General features: G+C 37.7%; 1 protein-coding gene across 1 annotated transcript in view; it reads left to right on the plus strand.

The window, feature by feature from the left end:
- Window positions 1-17,638, plus strand: part of LOC115221280 (multidrug resistance-associated protein 1-like) — a 50,297-nt gene that overhangs the window by 21,418 nt on the left and 11,241 nt on the right. The window contains exons 12-18 of the mRNA XM_036510606.1: window positions 592-768; window positions 2,765-2,932; window positions 5,070-5,259; window positions 6,482-6,587; window positions 7,684-7,831; window positions 8,631-8,874; window positions 15,457-15,767. Of these exons, the coding sequence (XP_036366499.1) occupies window positions 592-768; window positions 2,765-2,932; window positions 5,070-5,259; window positions 6,482-6,587; window positions 7,684-7,831; window positions 8,631-8,874; window positions 15,457-15,767 (1,344 nt within the window). The remainder of the gene's footprint in view (window positions 1-591; window positions 769-2,764; window positions 2,933-5,069; window positions 5,260-6,481; window positions 6,588-7,683; window positions 7,832-8,630; window positions 8,875-15,456; window positions 15,768-17,638) is intronic.

The following is a 17,638-nucleotide window of genomic DNA, read 5'->3' on the forward strand; positions in this document are numbered from 1 at the left end:
AAAAGTAGGAGGAAACTTTTTCAAATATAAATAAAGTGAAAGTATACAAAATAAACATTATTTTCCCTCTTACTGTTTTGTTTCGTTTTGAAAAATAAAGATTTATTTTATGGCTTGTTATTGTTTGTATTTGGAATTACATAATCATTTATGGGGGCACCAAAATCTTGGAGCCTTGATGGGCCTTAGTCCGGCCCTGCTCTAAGCCAACAGGTCACACTTGAAACAGATTTCTCTTCTCCTAACAAAATATAGATTTATTCCAACTCCAAATGTAAAATTTCACAAGGATATTTTCTTCACTACTTTACTGTTTCTTCCAATCTAATACCCTTTCTAATTAATTATTTCTTATCTACTTTGCAGACATAAGCATAACTGAAACTCAAGTACTTGACACATATTTACCACTTACAGAAACTACTCTACTTGGTACTGAGCACATATAATGCAGAATATTTCAAAATCAACAGAAAAACATAACAAAAGAAAAAACAAGACTTTACATGTGTCCAGTGTACATAAAGATTGTGTATTCAAAGGATGAACTAAAAATGATGTATTAACCTTAATTATTTCTCTACTTTGCAGGGTAGTATTGCCTATGTTCCACAAAGGGCCTGGATACAGAATAACACCTTGAAAAACAATATACTTTTCAACCAAGAATACAATAAACCCAGTTTCTACAGTGTGATAACAGCATGTGCCTTGCATTCAGACATTGATACATTACCTAGTGGAGTTGAAACGGAAATTGGAGAAAAGGTACATGAAGTAAATCACCTCACTGCAATTAAATGCTGTCATTAGCAGTTGAAAGAGTTGTCCGAAATAGAGCCAGGATATTTTTCCTTAATGATTTTAATTTAGAGGAAAGGCTGTGCTCCAGTCTTGCACATTCTCCAAGGTTAATGAAGTCAGTGTGGTTATTGTTTCTTCTTAACAATTATAATTTGATGATTGCACAAACAATATGGGCTGGGTGAGGACTGCAGAGGAATAATGCTCCAGGGAGGAATTATTGTGAATTTTATTATTAATGTGTGGACTGTAAATGGGGGAGAGATAGAAGTGATGAATGAGTCTGATGAACTTGAGATAGATTGCACAAACCAAACCAACTCTGGCGAACAGATGCCACTGAAGTAGTAAGACAGAGAACAGAGATAGTCCATTTGTAGATAAGAAGTTGGACGGTGTTGATGAGTGACTGCATGACAATCGGTCAAGTGGAAGGCTTTTTTTTAAAATTCTGTGGCAGTATCAGTGCATAGGCCTTTAGTTCAAATAAACTTGACATGGCTCTTAATTCCATATAACTACAGTTGTCTGGTCAAAAATTTGTACCTGATTTTCAGGGATTACTATCTGGGATTTACTAGCATCTCAATTTGGGATATATTTAAGCTCTTGTCCACTTAACATCATGAAACTAGTATATGAAACAGTAAAAATCTAAATAACTAATGTGGTATGGCTTTTAAGTGATCTAATATGATAGAAACATGTCTGAAGTTTTTGTTACCATCCCACCATCAATCAGTCTCTCTCTCTCCACTGCACTCTAATTTTGATTAAAATTTTATAGTTGTCTCCCTTGCCTGTATTCACCAGAATTAATCTTGCAACTCCTGATTTATTTTCTCCTTCCACTATGTTTGGTATACTAACAGGGATCTAGAGATTTGTGTGAAAATGCTTTTTAGATTGAGCTTAAAATATTCTGGAAAGTGCATTTATTACATTAATGAAATGACAATCCATTTAAGGTGTATGCCATGAGTTTTTAAATTGATATTCATCTCTCGTTTCCCTCCATTCTTTTCCATATGGGGCTGCCAAGTTCCTCCTCTGTAGCAGGACACCTATCTTAACCCTTCTATTATAATTTAACCTCTCAGCTGGCAAAAAGCAACCTCCCTCAATACTATTCCCACTTCCTAATTGGAGGTCTTTGTCTTGCAAGTTACTTGGTGACCTCCACTGGTGCTGGTGCCATATGAAAAGCACCCAGTACACTCTCTAAAGTGGTTGCTAGTAGGAAGGACATCTAATCCTAGAAAGGATGCCAAAGCAGACAATAGAGCCTGGTGCAGTTCTTTGGCTTGCCAGCTCCTGTCAAACTGTCCAACCTATACCAGCATGGAAAAGGGATGTTTTTTGTTGATGATGACGATGATGATGATGACGACGACGATGACGATGATGACAATGACAACGACGATGACAACAGTAATGACAATGATGATGATGATAAGAAATCACATGATATTAATGGTATTTTTTTTTTTTTAGAATATTCTATAATATCTAATTCTATGACAAATCTATGAAAACACTTTTCAGACTATTTTAATCTCAGATTCAAAAAGATTTTCACATAGAATTCTAGATCTTTGAGTAAGTGTTCAAGTAGTCCTAGCTCATAAGAATATATCTGTTGCTGATGTATATTGGCTAAAGGTGTAAACAGTAGTGAAAAACAGTGCTCTTTGGATTACAAATAATTTGTTGTGACTCTCTTTGTCAGTGATGCAGTGAACCAATCACCGCTATTGTCCACTGATTTCTATATGAAATAAATAAATCAACCACACACACACACTCATGTCTGGGTGTGCAATCACGCATACACAGCCCTAAGTAAGGAAGTCTTGAACTTAGTTTTTTGAAGGCTTACACTTTGAGTAGATTGTTATTCTATATATATATATATATATATATATAGTCATTTAATGACTGTCTTTGTTAATATTTTTAGGGTGTGAATCTGAGTGGAGGTCAACAGCAGCGTGTCTCCCTGGCACGAGCTGTCTACAATGATGCTGACATCTACATCCTTGATGACCCTCTAAGTGCTGTTGACTCCCATGTTGGGAAACACATCTTCAACAAAGTCATTGGACCTAATGGATTGCTTAAGAATAAGGTAAGACATTGAACCATTAGAGTTTCTTAAGAATATATTCAGATAATAAATGAACCAATAAAATTGCTTAGAAACAAGACAAGATATTCTCCTAATAGAGCTTCTTGGGAATATGTGAAGATATTGTTCCATATTGTTTATGGAGGAATTTAGTGAAAGATTCATTAAAACTCCTTAAGAACAAACCTGAATTTGGACTGATAGGATTTCTTAAGAGTAAGGTAAGGCATGAATGATTGGGATTAAGAATTTGGTAAGATATTGTTTCTTATATCAAAATAAAATAAGGGATTCCGAGGAAACCAATAATGGTCTGGGTCAAGCAAAAAACAATCCAAAGAGTTTGCTAAGTGGAATAAATTATATTGTTCTTCAGAAAGAAAAGTCTAGTATCTCAATTCCTTCATCAGGGGGAAATGAAAAGTTTGCTGTCGTTCTGAATAAACAGATAGGCTTTAGTCCTATACATTGTTTGTATGAGTTATTCATCATATACAATTCCATGGGAATAAGATTGGAGAATGAAGTGAAAAGATTTCTTAAGAATATGGTAATGAGCCATTGGAATTTATCAAGAATACATCATGATATTGAACCACAGAAGTTATTTTGGAAAAGGACAAGATTTTGTTAACTTATGAGCAAGGTAAGAATTATGTTAGATATAGAACAAAATGAATTACTTAAGAATAACACAAATATTATTTCATAATAATTTCTTAGGAATATTGTAATTTGACCAGATTAATTGCTTGGAGTCATCATAGTGATATATTCCATATTTTGACTTTAATAAGTCCTAATCTTAAAGAGAGGAAACATAAAATTGGCAGTGAAATGAGTGCAGACATGAATGTGTGTTTAAGAAATTCACTTTGCAACTTCATGGTTCAGGGTTCAATCCTAATGTAAGGAACTTTCTGTTATATGTTGAGTTTGGCCAATACTTTATGAGTGAAATTTGGTAAACTGGAATTGTGTAAAAGCCTATCAGTTCAGAAAAGCTTTTTTTTATTACCCAGTTTTACACAGACTGTTCCTGTTCTTGGCTGGTATCATAATCTGTTGCTTGTTTTAACACTACCATCATGTCCTTAGCTGAATCTACCCTACTGCAAATATTTAGATCATGTCTCTGTTTTAAAGATAATTTCCTCTCTCCCACTTACCTCTGAAGCCCAGAAAAATGTCACAGACTCTGCCCTTTTTTCTCTGACTAGGTCATTAAAAGTGGAGGAGCACTGGCCCAGTGGTTAGGGCAGTGGACTCATGGTCGAAGGATCGCGGTTTCGATTCTCAGACTGGGTGCTATGTGTGTTTATCAACCGAAAACACCTAAAAAGCTCCACGAGGCTCCGGAAGGGGGTGGTGACAACCCCTGTTGTACTCTTTCGCCACAACTTTCTTCCACTCTCTCTTCCAGTTGGGGGGAACACATATGTCACAGAAACCGGGAAACCGGGCCCATGAACCTGGCTAGGCTTGAAAAGGGCAATGTTATCGTTAGGTCATCAAAAAGATGGCACCTAAGCCATTTTGACATGCTCATAGATACATATATGGTAGGAATGTGTGGACTGTAATATTCAGTCCCTACAATGACTGCTGATGGCAATCAAGAAAATCATGCCTTTTGCTTTTACTTTAGTTAGCGTTTAGCCTGAGGTCAGTACTAATCTAGCAAATCTGTAATCAAAAATACTCCAGCAGAAACACTTTTTAATTTTTGCATCTAGGACTATATTATCTAATATGTCGTCTCTTGTTTAAAAATATTATAACATATGATCTGAGAAAAATTTGGTTGCTATTTGTAGCAAGCCAAGTGACTTCATAGAGCCTCTCTCATTGGTACTTGACAACAGTTAATTGGTGGCTGTGGACATTTAAAATATATTACTACCTCATTAGACACCAACATTTCCATTAGAAGCTTAACTGTAGCTCTTTTGTCACCATCACATTGTCATCATCCTCGTCATCGTCATCGTCATCATCATCATCCTCATCGTCATCATCATCATCTTCATCACCTATTTTCCTTCCTTTCAGATTCCTTATTTGCTGAGTCCAGCAAACCTTCATGATAGATCCCCTTGTTGATTTTATTCTTAATGTTTTTCACTCCTTCACACAGACTCGTATTCTAGTGACTCATGCCATCCAGTGGCTGCCCCAGGTTGACTGCATATTGGTGATGGATGAAGAAGGCAGGATATCAGAACAAGGCACTTATGAGGAACTTGTGGAACATGAGGGGGCTTTTGCTGAGTTTCTTGAACGACACCTGAACAAGAATGAAGATGCTGAAGAGGAAGGTTATGATGGTAAGTCAAATACTTTCACCTTTCAGATTTCATAAGTGGTAGGGAGCTATCAGAGAAGTCTGGTTGTTGTTATTTGAGTAAATCTGTAATCAAAGACATTCCATCCATGGCTATACCATCTTTATTTCAAACAATGTACCCGAGATGATGTTATCTGAGATTTCTCTCTTGTTTTAAGATGGTAGACTATGCTTTGATGGAAATTAGGCTCTATTTTTAACAGACAAAATGACCATGTAGAGGCCCAGTTTGTAAGTGAACAAAAGAACATCACATTACACAATAAACTATTCATTTATCTTTTTCTTCTTCTCTTTTAGTTTCCATCACATCTCAGATTCATGATAAATTATTTCCAACACTTGACTGCTACTTTATTTAACTTGGAAGGGTGAAAAGTGAAGTCAATGTTGGTAGGATTTGATCTTAAAACATAAATGGTTGTAACAAAATACTATAAAACATTTTGTCCAATTTGTCAAAACATCAAATGGACTGGAAGAAATTATTCTACTAATTCATTGCCTGTTGTTTTGTTTAATCTGAGGCCAAGCTTCAAGAAGCAGACCTAAGATAAAATGCGTTCTTGTCTGTTGCATGATACCAAATCATGGACATTACTGCAGAGTGATTTGAAATTGTTAGAAGTTTTTCAATTGGGATACCTTTGTTGATCACCTGGAATATCATAGATTATTAATTGATTGTCAACTGACCACTTCAGAAATTGTAACTGAACAAGTATAACAATAAGTGTTTTCAAATGGATCATTCAGGTTGCTATGCAGACCACCTATATCTCTCAGGTCACAAAAACAAGAGGAAAAAAGTCGTCTTTTTTAAATACAGAACTTATAATTGGATTACAATTGAGCAAACAGCTTCAGAGAAACTGAAGAATAATCATTTATGATTCTAAACATCAGGTGGAATAACACAAATATAAAATGTATTCGTCCATGATGTGATGGGCACTTTGCTGAGACTGTGACTAATACTCTAAAGTACTTTGACTTATGGTCTTACAAGATTTTGGTTGAGTGGCTAGCAGGCTGAGTGACCATCTAAAGGCTCCCTCCACTGGTTCATGTCCATGTCTGTGTGTGTGTGTGCAAGTGCATATGTGTAAATGTGTACATGTGTGTGTGTTTGCGTGCATGTTTGTGTGTGTGTACTATCATTAGTTGATGTTATAGTGAGTTTCTTTATTTGTTTTGTACAGGGACTGAAATGAAAAAGAAGATACGGGAGAGAGTTGGTTCCACATGCTCCCTAACAGAAGACAATCAAAAACTTGAGAAGATTGCAAAGAGATCAAGTGCCTTTCAGTAACTAACACAACCTTTCAATTTGTCTTTTTTCTTCTCCTTTATAAGTGGCCGACTGTGTTAGAATTCTGTCATAAAGTCATTTTCAAGTCAATTAGCCACTGGAAAAATTTTATTTTGTTTCTGTTTTATGAGCCAAAAGTTTTCATGTAATTTAAAGTCCATCCAATTAATTGGTGTGGAAGAAAGTTTTATCCTTTGACATTTTTAATTTTTATATATTTTTAACAAATAACCACTTGCATTATTTATAAACATTGCAAGATGGCTACCCCAAAAGTGGCAGCAAGAGGTTTTTATCACAGTGAGAATGGGTGGGAAGGAATTACCTCAATAACATAAACAAGTAAACCTAAAAATGATTTTCAAATAAAAGAAAAGAAAAACGGATTTTAAAAAGAAAAGCAGACAATACATGTATCCTTTTCTAAGATAATAGGATATGATTTGATGAAGGTTTGGGCCAGGTTCTCCATGTATAGAAGTAATAGCACTGTACATGTTATAGTAAAGGCCTCATAAGAGAGTTTAGCTTATAAGAAGAGGGCAAATAAAGGGAAAAAAGATGTTAGCAGACAGTAACAGATGATATGTCACAGATGATGGATCTCAGATCCTGACTGAATCTTATCTTTATACTATGCTTGCTACTTCAGTATCGACTTTACTATACTTCAGTATAGATTTAGTCAGAAGAGGATGAAGCAAAGTAAATACCAATTTTTGCTTTGTTTTCAAGACTTGCGTTAGGAAGAGACAAAGAAACTGGAGACTTGATGTGAATGCTTGCAACAAACTGGATTCTTTCCTTTTCTTTTAATAGTTCAGCTCAGAAAGGAAGGAATCTTGAAACACCTTTTGCAGGTGTCCCAAGATTCATGGGAGAAAAAGATGTCATTATACTCAAGCCTAAGACTCCACTAGAGTCACTCAAAGGCCAATTGGTGTTATTAAATTGGGGGATTGATTACTAGTTTCAGTCTGTAGACTGGGGCCATGCTGGTGCATCTCAATTTGAAATCTATATATAATGTTTCCTATATATTTGTTTCCTTATTTCACCTTTATCTTAATTTGGTTTTTGTTTCTACTACAGAGAGACTCTTTCAAAGAATAATTCTGTTATAGAAGCCTCAGCATCACCAACATCTCTAGACCTTCCTTTCAGAAAATCAAGAAGTGAAAGTATAAAAAATCAATTATTAGGGAAAATAATTGAAACTGAATCAATTGAGACTGGAGAGGTAAGACTTATGGGGAAGAAGGGTCATTTAAGTTCTTGACACCATTTCAATGGACCCAATCATTTGTGTATTGTAATATTTCTGACAAGTGTGACAAGTTATTATCTATACAACTTGGGCAGAAGAAATATGACAAAAAGTTATTTTTCTTCCAAAGAGCTAGGTGTTTTTTTTATTTCTCTCACCAATGTTTGTGTCTTTCATCAATGTACATCATCTAAACACACACACACAAGACTGTGTGTGTGTGTGTGTGTGTGTGTGTGTGTGTGTGTGTGTGTGTGTATGTGTGATAGGTTGATTTCTGTCTTGAGTAGTGGTTCTCCTCTTAGGTCCATATGATCCCAGAGGGTCCATGTAAGCAAAATAATAAACTGGGGATCCACTGTAGTATTCTAAGGGTCCATGAAAAATTTTGATTTTTATATATTTATTGCAAGACCTAATTAGCTTTCATTTCTCTAATACTTCACTTAGTTCAACCTACATGAGTTAATGCGTGAACAGCAATTGTGAAAGATGTATCTATAAAACAAATTTTTAAACATCGAATGGCTACGGGGGTGAGGGTCCACCAGAATAAAATAGTACACTAAAGGGGTCCATAGGTAAAAAATGGCTGAGAACCACTGATCTGGCAGATTTTTCTTTGTAATCTGCTTAAAGTTTCAGAAATCTGAGATAAGCTTAATCTAGCAAAGCACAAAAGTTTGTATAAAGGGTCAGAGTGTCAGTGCCAGATTGTGTGTTTGATATCATTGGCTCTGATTCAAAGAATTTTCATGTTTACTTCTGACAGATCAAAGCGAATGTCTACATGAAATACCTGAAAGCAGTCCGTTATTTACCATCCTTTTTCATCCTATTGATGTACCTATCCTACCAAGCACTGGAGATCTTCTTTAATATATGGTTAAGTTGGTGGTCAGAAGATAGATTTGGTAACAAAACTTCCTCTGTAAATAACATCAATGGCAGCAGCAGGCAGCATGATAATTTTGATCTTTACATTGGAGTTACTGGTGGCCTTGGACTGGGTGAAGGTAAGGGAGAAAATTTGTTCCTTTAATTTGCACTTTACTACTACTACAACGACTACCACCACCATCACCACCACCACTACCGCCCGCGGCGGTGGCAGTGGGCAAAGCCTCAGCTGCTGCTGTCATATTTTTCTTTTGTACATACTCATTGAACCTGTAACAGTTTTGAGGAATCACACACGAATGAAACACTAATCCCTTGTTGTAGCAGAAGTGATAGTTGATGTTGTTTAGCCCCAGGCTAAACTGATGAGTACACCTATGACCAAAGACATTTCAACCAAGACAATAACACCTTGTTTTTTGTTTGCTTTCAAACATAATGTATTTAGGACTACATTGTCTAATGTGTCCTTCCTTTATAATACTGTATACTATCATTTGACGAAAGAGTTGACTGCTATTTCTGCTAAACCTATGATCAAAAGGGTTCCAGCTATGAAAATAATATTCTATTTATGTCTTCAGACATGATACAGTTCTATATTTGAGAGATGAAGAATGATGTACTTATTTACATTATTTACATTTGACAGATATTTGTCCTCATCTTATTTGTTGCTAACATAACATTTTGCTTGATGTACTCTCTGGCCTTCATCAGGTGTCCTGGGGGTATTTCAAACCTGGTTTCTCATTCCTAAGGTATTTTTCCTATGATGTTGTTGTTGTTGTTCAGGTCACTGCCTATGACATAATGTATCTAGGACTACAATATCCAATGTAACTAGATTACAACCAATCAATGACGTCTATTGAGGTAAATACAATTTCTGCTGTTGTTTGGCAACAATTTCAACAACTTCCGGCGGTGTCAATAATAGATCGATACTAGGGTCATAATTATGGGTGGACACTAATTGAGAGAACGGTTTTATTATCCAGCTCTGTTTATGAGTGACCCCTCAGTTTATGGCCACAAAATGTTTATATTTGCAGCTTATTTACATTTCTGAAGAAAAAAGATACTTTTCCCCCCACCCCTAACCCTGACCCTAATCCCACATATATAAAAAATAAAAACTTTACGGAAAGTGACGATCTTCAAATGTAAACAAATACACGTGTGTGGCCATAAACTGAGGGGTCACTTGTAAACAGAGCTGGAAAACAAAACCGTTTCCTCATTTAGTGTCCACCCATAATTATGACCCTAGTATCGATCTATTGCATTTCAATCTGTTTTAGGGTTAGGGTTAGGGGTTAGGGTGGAGGGAAGGGTATCTTTTTTTCTTCAGAAAAGTAAATAAACCCAATCTGTTTCTTAAACGAATATATAATATGTAATGTGTGTATCTGTGCAACAGAGAGGGAAATTAAAACTGCATATGTTGTGAACTTAGAATATGTGTTTATTAATAAAAGTTTAATAACGATAATCTTTTATTCATGGGAACGTAACTGATATGAAATATGTCATAAATAACAGTGACAAACTGAGTAGACATCGCAGGAAATTGTTGTTGACAAACTACAGAATTTTCTCAAGAAAGCCAAGAGAAAAAGATGTTTTATATAACACATTCTACCAGCATACGAAGTTTAAAAGTGTTTAGTTACAAAGAAATTATTTCAAAAATCTGCCGGTCAAAGTGAAAAGATTCGTGAAAAATAATCATTGAATACTGAAAAAAACATTCATCTCCCCTAACCCTCAACCTAACCCTAAACCCTAACCCCTAACCCTTAATAAAGTATGGGAAAAGCTGGAAATGAATGTTTTGAAAACATTCTGAACTATCTTTCAGAATGGTTTACTTTTCAATGAAATATCATTTTGTTATTTTTCCTGTTTTTATTCAATTCATCTGCAATTTTCTTCTTGTATTAGATGGATAACCCACCCTCCATTTACAGCAAGTAGCGCGCGCCTTGTTGTCTACCTGTGTGCTAAAATCGACTGCTTATGACTAACGCGCTCGCATGTGCAAATTTGTGACATGCACACTCCCAGAACTTGGATCCACACTTCTCCAGTAGTGCCAAACTTTGGAACTGAGTTTGCACACCCTAAGCAAATCTTGTTCCCGGGCCACTGGCTATAGTCTAACCGACAGGCTTTATGCACTCATTCTCGTGTACGCAATTTGTAATATTACTTTCAAGACATGTGGCCGAGTGGTTAAGACGTTGCAACTACCATTCTAAGATCGAGGTTTTTGGGTTCTCAAGCAAAACACTTCATTTCATGTTGCTGCGGTCCACTCTGCTGAAAATGAATTCCAGCAGTAGATGAGAATTTCGGTTGGAGTATAGTGTTTTAATCTGTCACTCATTCACCATATAAACCGGGTTATGCTGCCGGCTAATGGCTCTTAGAGATCATGACAGATCGAACTCAAGCCAGAAGACATTTGTGGAAGATCGAACACAGAAGTATACGATAGCGAATTCTTAACAGTCCAGCCACAGCTTCTTTCGCGGCTGCTTGAACTGTGCTGCCTGAGTCAAACAACATCTTAGTCATCATCACTGCTATATGTCAAAGACTAATGTGAATATCTGTGAGAATGTTCCCAGAAGTCCTCTTGTCTCCAGACAACTGAACTCTCTTTTCCTCAATGGTATGACAATTTTGGCGAAATCTTGATTCTAGAAATTATTGCCTCTTCTCACTTGGAAAATGAAGTGACTTTATCATTTATCTTTCCTCTGTTGTGCCCCACCATGACAGAAACGTTAGCACGCCGGGTGAAATGCGTAGCCGTATTTCGTCTGTCTTTACAATCTGAGTTCAAATTCCACCGGAGTCGACTTTGCCTTTCATCCTTTCGGGGTCGATAAATTAAGTACCAGTTATGCACTGGGGTCGATGTAATCGACTTAATACCTATGTCTGTCCTTGTTTGTCCCTTCTGTGTTTAGCCTCTTGTGGGTAATAAAGAAATAGGTATTTCGTCTGTCTTTACAATCTGAGTTCAAATTCCACCGGGGTCGATTAAATAAGTACCAGTTACGCACTGGGGTCGATGCAATCCCCCAAATTTGAGGCCTTGTGCTTTCGGTAGAAAGGATATGTATTTGTGAGGTGACGAATGCATATCAGAGTTACCTGGTGATACCCGAGCATCAGCCTATATATTACTGCTTTTCTTTGGGTTTTTTTTTTGCTTCAGCCATTAGACAGTAGCCATGCTGGAGCACCACCTTGAAGAATTTTTAGTTGAATGAGTTGACCCCAGAATTTATTCTTTTTAAAGCCTGGTACTTATTCTACTGGTCTCTTTTGCTGAACCACCAAGTTACTGGGACGTAACCACACCACACCGGTTGTCAAGAGATGATGGGGACAAACACAAACATGCACACACACACACGACATGTAAGCAAGACAGAGAGAGAGAGAGAGAGAGAGAGAGAGAGAGAGAGAGAAATATAGGGAAGTGCAGGAGTTAGTTGAAAAACACTTTTTAAGAAATGATTTAATTTTCTTTCACATTTCTCAATGAATTTAAAAAGATATCCTCCGTTCACTTTAAACTCGATGACTTCGCGAACAGAACAGAAATCTTCATCTCCAAATATCAACACCAAACACTGAGAAGCGATTGAACCATACCAGTTTCCTCTCTTGAAAGCGGCCTTTTCTAACTTTATGGTAGATATACTAGCTAAAAACAGTTTTATAAAGATGTAATGCCTACTTTTTAATGAAGTGAATAAGGAACTTTACCTTCGATAATGAGATGAGATGTCTTCGTTGAGAGAGAAGGAACCAAGTGATGCGACTCTAAGCAATTGGCAGACGACAGCTTGGAAAGTTATCGTCTGCCTAAAACTGGAAGAAAGGGGATTCGGTTGTTTCCGGACAATTCCGTTTTGAACTTCGTTTGTGCAATAACAGTCAGTGAGGGAGGGAGCGAGTGAGGGAGTGAGTGAGGGTGTGAGTGAGGGAGTGAGTGAGTGAGGGAGTGAGTGAGCGGGCGGGCGTGTGGGCGCGCGCGCGGAATTGTGTGTGTTATATCAATTTATTATATCAATTTTAGAATTATTTCGTTTTGGGATTTGGTTTGCAAGATTCTTTATGTGAGTTCGTGTGTTGAAGCATATTCTGTTGTGTTTGGACACAAAAAGAAAATTACTCTCCCCAGACACAACAGAATTTTAGAAATATTTCAGAATTATATCAGTTTTATCTGTAGTTATGAGAGAGAGGTCATTAGCAAAAATATGAGACTTATTGAGAAGAATAATAACTATTAATGTCAAATTGGATAAAAGAATAATTACTTATGGATTTAAACCAATGAATTACCTCAGCTGTGTCAATCCATAATTTTAGAGTTAGTTTGGAAATTATAAGGGCTAGGATACTGTCAAGAATAGACTTGCTAAAATGGCATTTTATTGCTCTTGAATTTTAAAAACCTATAATGTACCTCTTAGTTTAAAATCAGTGCATAGGTAGCATGCCCTACAGCATTAATTTTTCCTTTAATTACTACTGGGTATCAATGATTCTAGTGGTGACACTCTCTGAGCATCCACCCCCACTACTAACTTGGTCACCTTGGTAGCGGAAACTATCAACTACATTTTTGTTATTTAAAAACATGTAAGAAAAACAATTGCAGTGTTGTTTTGTTTTTTTTTGTTTATTTTTGTTGTTGTTATTTGTGATGGGGAGGCTAGAATGCATTAATTGCATTTCAGTTCATTTCAATGGGGAAATTTGATTTGACATATGAGAAAATTTGAGTTATGAGATCCGTCATGGAATGAATTAAACTCATAAGTCAAGGTACCACTATATGTATGTATATTTATATATATATATAGGGGTCAGCTTGGCACTGTCTGTGAGTAAAACAGCACCATGACACAGTTCACTCTGCCAGAAATTTGGAGACGACATGCTGTGTTGCTTGGCATTCACGCCAGAAGCTCCAGTACGAACGGATGGTGAACACACAGAACAACCGTTGGCTTGTTGTGTCCCCAAAACATGTACCAAGAGTGATGAAAATCAAACATCCAGTCAACATCATGGTGTTTGAAGTGATCACTAGTGATGGCAATGTTATGCCTCCATTCATACTCTCACCTGGCCTCAGACTCAACACAGAGTTCTACGTCAAGTGCTTGGAGGAGATAAATCTGCCCTGAGTCTGCTAGAAGACCCTGTGTCAGGCAACAGGACTCTGCACCATGCCACACAAGCAGAAAAACCTAGTCGTGGCTATCAGACAATTTCTGCAACCACATCACCCCTAACATCTGGCCACTGAACTCCCCAGAATGCAACCCCCTTGATTATTATGTGTGAGTTACAGTTGAGTGAGAGACCAACAAAGCTCCTTGTAACACCAAAGATGAACTGAAGGCAAGGATTATGGCAGCATTCAGCAACTTAAACAAGGAGAGCATCCAGAAGAGCTGCAGGGGATTCCAGAGTCGTTTGGAGGTCATGGTTGAAGCCAATGGCGATTTTATTGAATAGATTTACTCTTTAGTATTTTAAAAGATTTTATGTAATTTTAGTAAATATATCTGTTAAAATGAGATGTCAGTGTCATTTTCCTTTTTGTGTAATTTAGATGACAATATATTCACTGCACCCTGTGTCTATATTCCCTGTCTCTTTTACCGTTACTACAACAACAAAGCTGAAATGCAGGCAAAAACTCGTGGAAGGTGTTTTGAGCTATTAATTGCAGGGGTAATCTCAGTGGTCTGAAGTTTTTCAACTCAACTCCTCTACATGTGTGAGACCCTACAATTACTACAGTAGTTCCTGTTCCCATAAACTTGTCATTTGTGTACCACCCTTCACTAAGTGTCACTGATACATCGGTCTCTGCTCAGCTAAGTCAAAGAGGATTATCTGAGGTTTGCTCACTATTGCAAACTATTCTCTCCTGTGTCTGACAGCACAGAAGGGAGATTACAATAAAAGAAGACAACCGGAAGGTAATCAATAAGAATACTAACAAGTATAACAGGAAGACAGTGGAGGGATGCAGTTAAGGTCGAAAGAAGGGAAGGAAAAATATAAGCATTGCCAAACTGCAAATATGTCAACAGGAGGCGCAAACTGCTAGAAATAGCAGCCAAATTACTCTCTCAAATTACACCCCTCTGTCATAGAAAGAACATTGGATAATGTTATCTCGAGCTCCCAGCATGAATGGAAGGGGAAAAAAAAACCAGATTGTCATGGTTGAAATGCCTTTTATTAAAGGTTTGCTTGATCAATGTTGGTCAAAGGCTAAAGAACAACAACAACATTTTTGACTAAAAAGTCCAAAATGGTTACAGCTGGAACATCTTTGATTGTACAACTGTCCAATCAATGTTGACCTGGAGCTGGGCAGCAACAAAAGCTTTCACAGTTACAGTACTACTTTTTTAATGTTTTTTATTCCTCCTCCTTCCCGGTCCTCCTCCTCTTCCTCCTCCTCCTCATCCTCATCCTCATCCTCCTCCTCATCCTCATCCTCATTCCCATCCTCCTCATCCTCATCCTCCTTCTCATCATCATCATCTGCTTACTCTCTTTGACTCTTTCTTCTATTGGTTTTTTTCTTTTAAATGTATTCTATCAATTTCCCTGGCATTGATTCTCCTCTCTCCTTCCATCAGGTTTGTGCATTTTCCTTTGCACCTCGCTGCTAATGTTGTCCTTACTGAATGCTGCTAATTCACTGCACAAGGATCTGCTACACAACATTCTCCACTGTTCCATGACATTTTTCGACAAAACACCAATCGGCCGCATCCTAAACAGATTCTCAAAAGACATCGACACTGCCGACACAGTGTTACCAAACACTATGTCACACTTCATCGACTTTTTCTTCATCATTTTCAACAGTTTCCTGCTCATCACTTATACAACACCAATATTCACCATCTATTTTGTACTCATTGTCATAGTTTTCTATTCAGTGCAGGTAAGTAAGAAAACTGAAAAAATACATTTATATATATATTATCCACATAATTACCTCCATATCTACTCACCTTGATTCCTCTTATAGCTAGTCATTACTCCATGGAGTTGGTCCCTTGTAAAGACATCAGAATCTAAGTTCGAATCATTTGAGCACAACCAGGTGTTTCCTTTACTCATCTTTTCTAACGTATGAGTTGCCATCCAGCTTCTATACAGCAAGAAATCTGTTCTGCTCTAATCCCTTCTCTCATACTTTAATACCTCATCTTCTGGCATAAAGCCACCTTTCTTGGGGCCACAGTAAACTCCCTAGTTATGGTGGTACTAGTGGCTCCACCACACGCACCCTGTGAAGTGGTTGGCAATAGGGAGAGCATCCAACCCTAGAAGCCTTACCAAATTAGACGCAGTCGAACATGATGCAGCTGTTGGACGTTTTCAATCCTGTCAAACTGTCCAGTCCACGCTCTTAAAAGGTGATGGTGGAGGAGGAGGAGGAGGACGATGGTATTTGAGTGACTGGCTGCAATTTGATAATCACTTTTGAGAATACATTCAAAGTGTGCTGCTACAGATGTCAAACCAACCCATCACCACCAACTTCAAAACAATGAGCCATTTCATTAGCCATTTTTCAGTCTCATTAGACCTCTTCAGCAAAGCTAAGTCAATGCACAGCAAGTAGAGCAACAGGGAAACTTGAAAAGTCTGTACTTAGGATGCAATTTCAAACAATGGTGGACATGAAGTTAAATGCAAGCCAACCTAATGCAGTGAAAGCATGGCCAGGGGCAGGTGTGACTTTGTGGTTGAGAAGTTTGATTCCTCATCATGTGATGATGGGTTCAGTCCCACTGTGTGGCACTTTGGGAAAGTGTTTCCTACTATAGCACTGAGTTAACCAAAGTTTGGGAGTGGATTGGGGGTGGGGGGGGGCAGAAACTGAAAGTAGCCCAACATATAAGTATGTGTATATGTGTGTGTGTCTGTATATTTCTGTATGTAGGTCATTATTCAGTTTTATTTCAAGATTTCTTGCCAATAGAGAAAGTGCTTGTCTCTAACCCAGATCCAAGGCTCCTTCAATGGAATTTCAACAACATCCACAGGGTATTTGGCAGATCTGTATGTTTTGTTTATGTATGTCTTCTCATGCATATAGTTGCATGTCTTGATATGCTCATCCAGCTATCTATCAGGAGCGGCTCACAAAGGACTTGGTGAGTGATGCCAAGACACCCTCAGCCTTCTTGGCAATTTTAGCAATGTGTTTTGTCCAACACAAATTACTGTCGACAATAATGCCCAGGTCACGTTCATATGAGAGAGTGTAAGTGATTTGAGGGATAAACCGGGCATATGTAGCATCAGATGTAGTCTGCAAGAGAGAAGAGAGAGCACTTGTGTGGCCATGTGATGCATATGAATGAAGACGGTTGCATTAAGAAGTGCTGGTCTCTAATTGTGGAGTGAACATGTGGAAGGTGTAGAGCTAGGAAGGCAAAATGGTGAGAAAGGAACTTCAGACATTGGGCCTCACAGAGGAGCTGACAAGGGACTGAGTCTTCTGGCCATTTGCTGTGCTTGAGAAGACCATGACAAGCTAAGTAAAATCATGGTTGCCCTTGCATACAGGCATGTCCCCTAAAACCCTCTTTCAGCTGAGTGATCCTTAGGTTGCAGGCCCGTGAGTGCTGGTGACACATAAAAGCATCTGTGCTAGTGCTGCGTAAAAGCACCCAGTACACTCTGTAAAGTGGTTGGTGTTAGGAAGAGCATCCCGCTGTAGAAACCATGACAAAACAGACACGGAGCCCAGGCAGTTCTTCAACTGGTCAACTCCTGTTAAACTGTTCAACTCATACATAC

Source organism: Octopus sinensis, linkage group LG18 (genome assembly GCF_006345805.1).
Source record: "Octopus sinensis linkage group LG18, ASM634580v1, whole genome shotgun sequence".
NCBI classification, from domain to species: domain Eukaryota; kingdom Metazoa; phylum Mollusca; class Cephalopoda; order Octopoda; family Octopodidae; genus Octopus; species Octopus sinensis.